The following is a 5097-nucleotide window of genomic DNA, read 5'->3' as shown; positions in this document are numbered from 1 at the left end:
TTCTACTTGTACTATTAGTTCTACTTTGCAGTTTTTCACTTATCGCGGGACTTCAGGGTACGGATCCCCCGCGATAAACGAGGGACTACTGTAATCCACTTTGGTCGTCACAAAAATAAAAACACTTTCTCTAAACTCAGGCAAATTGAAAAGCGAACTAAAACAAAATGTACATTTTTCATAAACTTTTTTACAGAACCCCATTTTAAACGATCTGGACCACCGCTTTGGACTTTTATGTTAACAAGAAGGATGAGAAGTAAATCATGCACCGCTTCTTAAGCACAATGAGTATTTGTGTTAAAGCAGTGCCTCTTCATACAAACTGGGATTTATTTTCGTTACATCTCATCTGAAGAATTGATTGCGTGTTCAGACGGCTGCAGACTCGTGGTGAGGTGGAGACGAACACAAAGGTGAGGAAATAAAAGTCCTGTTACGACTTGTTAGCGCGTTCCCAGCATGCAGCCACAGATGAAGCGTCAGCACGCCACGGACGGATGGATTAGTGGGAATGATGCAATTCGGCCCATGCAGGTGTTAAAGAAAATAAAACAGCTGCTGAAGAGGAAGAAAACAAAACATGGCGGATACCTGTGTGGCTCATAGCTTCCTCCATCTTTACCTCCTGATCGGAAAAAATAAAAGCAATCGATTGTTAATGCTTTGACTCAGAGGGATGACGGCGTTCTTCATGCACGGCTGCTACTCGCTACGGAGAAACTCGTGAGGAATGATGGGGCGAAAAACAAAAAAAGGAAAGACATTCGGAGATGAAAACAAGAAAACTGATTTAGGATTTAATCAAATGATTTGACGAGTTCAACAGGTCCTTTCAAAGCAAATGCATGAGGTTATAAAAAGGGTTTTTCGCCAACAACAACATGGCTAAGTGGAACCACAACAGCAGCATTACTGGTTGAAAGAACCGGCGTTTGGTTTGGTGAAAGTCTTTATGGAAAACAAAAAGTTCTTTTCAGTGCAGTTTGGCTGCTCCTGTGCTCCACTCAGACAGATCATCATTGACGTGAAAGCTTCGATTCTTCAAGTCATAAACAGAGCAGTCGGTTCAAGCCACACGGTCTGCGCCATGGCCAGGTCTCACAACTGTAAAACATCTTTTTTTACACATGACTGTCACCGTTTACAAATCAGGAAAGACGGAGGAGATCCAGGCTGAAAGAGAGGCCAGACGGTGTGTTCTAGTGGACAAAATGTTAAATAACAGACACGATCTCAGTGGATAAAAAATAAAGACCTCCATGAAACGTAGGCATCCGTTCCTGAGTGGATCATTCCCAAACACATGCAGCATGCAGGTCTGTGCAAACACACACCATCCAAACTGAAACAGACTCACAGCAAAGGAGCGAAACTTCTTAAATCCATCTTTAAATTTAATATCAATACACAGAAAACCACGATTCTGTCAGCAGGAGCCGTTTCAGTTACTGGTGGGGAACGAGCTGCTACAACCAGCCGATTTGTCCGACTGTACGCGCAGTTACAACCTGACAGGAAGGGCCGGCCTCACCTGTTTCCAAGCCTTTAGGACGAGGGTTGCACTGCTTGGAGCCTTGGCAGCTCCTCATCTCCATGAGATGAGCGTGAAGAGAGTTCAGGACCTCCTGATCCACCGAAAACACCGCGTTGTTCAGCTGGAAGTCAACACAGTGGCACAAAAACAAACCATTTAATTTATCGTTTCATGATGCAGTAGTCCCTCGCTACATCGCAGTTCGACATTCGTGGACTCTATATCGCAGTTTGTCAACGCACATTAACTTTTTTTTTATTGTACAGGACAGATGACTGTCAATATTACTTGTGTGATTGGGGCAGTACTGGATACAGTACTATACCATAAAAATTTTACGGAAAAAAAAACGTAGGCGTTGCCATTTTGTAGTTTTCTCTCAATAAGCCTGTACTGTATTTCCGCTCAAAGACTACATTTCCTAGAAGCCACAGGGCCACGTCCAGAAGCCCCTTTTCCTTCTGCTGAAATACTAGAGGGAACGTTTTGAACTGATCGGAAAATTTTGGCTCTTAATCAGCGCCCAGCAGATGTAGAGAGCCGCACGAAACCCACCAAACTGGACCAGAACTGGAGCAGAACCAGACCTCCAGACCCATCAGTGAATCTTGAGAGCTGGTAGCTGGCCCACAAGGGCTTAGAAAGGGGAAGTGCTGGTAAGTAAAATTTAGATACATATATCATATTTTTCGGCCTACAAGTCACGGGTTTTTGCACAATTTGAACACCCTGCAACTTAAACTCCGAAGTGATGTATTTATGGATTTTTTCCCATATTTATAAATCGATTTTGGGCTGAGATACGACCGTTTTCTTTCACTCTGACTGAAAATATTGAACACTACCATTTTCAGCCACTAGATGGCACTCAAGTGTATAGCATGTCGTCGTGTCTTGTAATAGGAAAAAGTGGCTATCAATGACCCAATCTGCTTGCCAAAGACTACCACCGTTGTCCAGCTCGCCTATTTTTATTTTATGTTTTCCTGTCCGCTGTGCTTGTTTGTTTCTATTGTGCAGCACTTTGGTTGGCTTAGCTGCTGTTTTAAGTGCTCTACAAATAAATTGGTATGCAGCAAAATCAGCTTCATTTCGCTGCCCCGGCGAAATGCAGCTGATTTGAACATTGACGTGCATTTATCAAATAAAAGTTCAACTGAGACACAACTTTACTATAATATTGAGCAAACAAATAATTGTTTTAGGTGCTTATCTTGTTAAATTTCAAAGAAATGTGCTGCAAGTCGCCCTCTGCGTGTTCTTGTTTCTTGCGTATCGGCATTTGAAATGCAGCTGATTTGACCATCAAAGTGCATTTATTAAGGAAAAGTTCAACTGAGACACAACTTTGATGTAATTTTGAGCAAACAAATACTTTTTAAGTGTTAATCTTGTTAAATTCTTGTTAAAGTCCTCTCGTAAACGTTCCTGCGACCGCCATTTGGCAGCCAATCGATTTTGGCACATCGGCCCACATTTTCGTGTGGTCAGCGGTGAAGCATAACAAATGCGACGCATCAGCGTAACGCATAATAGATGTGACTTATACGGAGAAGCAACGCATTTACGGATTTTTCCACTTTATTAGACATATTTGGACTGACGCGACTTATAGGGCGGTGCGACGTGTAATTACGGTACATATGTTGTTAAAATTAGTAAATTTAAGAGTTAACATTAATTGTAGACTTTGTCACTGCCGAGCCTGCAGAAATGGAACAGAGTTGGACCAGAACCGAGAGCTGCTCATATTCTGCAGAGCCTGGTAAGTAAAATTTAGTAGCTACATATATACAGTACTGTATATACATTGTTAAAATTATGTAGGTTTAAGAGTTTAGAACATTGCAAGAGTGTGGGAAGGGTTTCTAAAGCCTTAAAGTTTTGGGGGGTTTTACACTACATTGTGGATTTTCACTTATTGCGGGGGGGTTTGGAACCAAGCATCCGCAATAAACAAGGGACTACTTTATTGAGTTTGGGAAGGCTTTCAACGCAGTTCAAGGACACTTATACGACCAATCACAAACTTTATTTTCGCCTAAATTATTCAAAACTGCAGGCGTTACCTTACAAGGTAGTAGCTGAGAGTCATCCCCAACTCAAACCCACCTGGTAGGGGTCACTGTTGAGATCAAAGTACTCGAGGAAACCGGTGGAAAACTCGCAGAAGAGCGTGTTGTGGGTCTCGTTGATGGTTCTCAGGCACCAGTAGGTGTTGTTGTTGGAGCTGGTGCACGCGCAGAATGCACCCACTGCAAAAAGATAAAAGGACACGTCACCCCCAGGACATGATCACAGCGACGGGAGGGGCTGCAGGACTGGAGGTACACACGTGTCCAGAAGGGAGCGGTCTGCCAGTGGTCGTTGTTGTGGGTGAAGCAAGTGAGACCCGGCAGGCTGCAGTCGTCTCCTTTCCTCTGGCGCTTCTTCTCCTTCCTTTCCTTCTTCCTCCGCCGGATCTCATTAAACAACTGGGCCTTCGCGTCTATTTCGTGGGCGGCCTCCCTGTTGAACAGAAACAAGACAGAATTTCCTAAATTATGATTCAAACATCATCAGGCCATCTCAGGTGACAGTAACCGCACTACTGTGGACGTCCAGAAGGCATCACATGAGGGTTCAGCTCTCTCTGTGGCCACTTTTCTTTGCGATGGCATTCGAACTTATTCTCCTCCTGCTTTAACAAACAACAGACAACGTTGAACAGCTGCTTTGCATCGGTGCGGTTGTGTTCCCAACGTTTCCGAGTGCAAGTTGATCACAGGGACTCGATCGGTTTTTGTTTTCCCCCCTTTGGGTTGAATCATTTCACTTTTCCACGCAGCTCAATCACTTCCAGACGCACACATGAAAACAGAACCGCGGCCGAACATCTGCTTCATCATTTAAACTCCGCTCAGGAATTAAAACATTTAATGAAATTTATAGATGGCGTGCTTCTTCAGAAACCTGCGGGGATGGTAAACGCCATCGATGTTTTGGTCAACAATGAGGATTTTACAGCGTCTTGCATGCAGGGTTCGTAAAAACTGGAGCAACATTTGGACAGTTGTGCCAACAAATCTAAACAGCATGCTACCAGCTTAACGCTGCAGATTATATCGGGGCAAAATCTTTATAAAGGAGAAACTCACTTAAAGGGATGAAGCTGATCATTCCTGTTCTTCAGTCTGTCTGCCTTGTTTCGGAGTCCTTTGCTGTAGTAACTGATATTAAAAACAGAAAAAAAGACTAACAATTGTGAAAAAAGATACAGCCTAAAATGATAAATAGCTTGCATATTGTGTAGTGATTATATATATATATATATATATATATATATATATATATATATATATATATAAACAAACAAAAAAAAAAACTTGAAGGTGTCATAGCTCTGCTCTCTGTCAGCTCCTCTGTCATGCTGCACACTCAGTAATCACTCAACTCATGTCACCTGTCACCGCTCATTATCCCACAGCTCCACCACCTGGTCCAGTCAGTACTTAAGTTCACTCATTCCTCTCAATCCTGTCTCATCAGCAGTAGATTTTCCAGCATTCCATTGATTGACT

The 5097-nt window shown here is 42.9% G+C and overlaps 1 protein-coding gene and 1 long non-coding RNA gene across 2 annotated transcripts in view; both read right to left on the bottom strand.

Moving 5' to 3' along the window:
* Nucleotides 1–1647, bottom strand: part of LOC119426662 — a 4757-nt gene extending 3110 nt beyond the window's left edge. Inside the window, exons 1-2 of the mRNA XM_037694240.1 lie at nt 1535–1647; nt 595–628 (exon numbers count right to left, since the gene is read on the bottom strand). Of these exons, the coding sequence (XP_037550168.1) occupies nt 595–619 (25 nt within the window). The 5' untranslated portion in view covers nt 620–628; nt 1535–1647. The remainder of the gene's footprint in view (nt 1–594; nt 629–1534) is intronic.
* Nucleotides 1648–3656: 2009 nt separating this feature from the next.
* LOC119426663 lies at nt 3657–4748 on the bottom strand. The gene is made up of 3 exons (XR_005187631.1): nt 4675–4748; nt 3873–4045; nt 3657–3792 (listed from the first exon to the last, which is right to left on the bottom strand). It is a non-coding gene; the product is annotated as an uncharacterized LOC119426663 (long non-coding RNA).
* Nucleotides 4749–5097: the final 349 nt, after the last annotated feature.

The sequence above is a fragment of the Nematolebias whitei genome, chromosome 20 (assembly GCF_014905685.2).
Source record: "Nematolebias whitei isolate Nwh7 chromosome 20, NemWhi1, whole genome shotgun sequence".
Lineage (NCBI taxonomy): Eukaryota > Metazoa > Chordata > Actinopteri > Cyprinodontiformes > Rivulidae > Nematolebias > Nematolebias whitei.
This window is presented reverse-complemented; position numbering and strand designations above follow the sequence as displayed.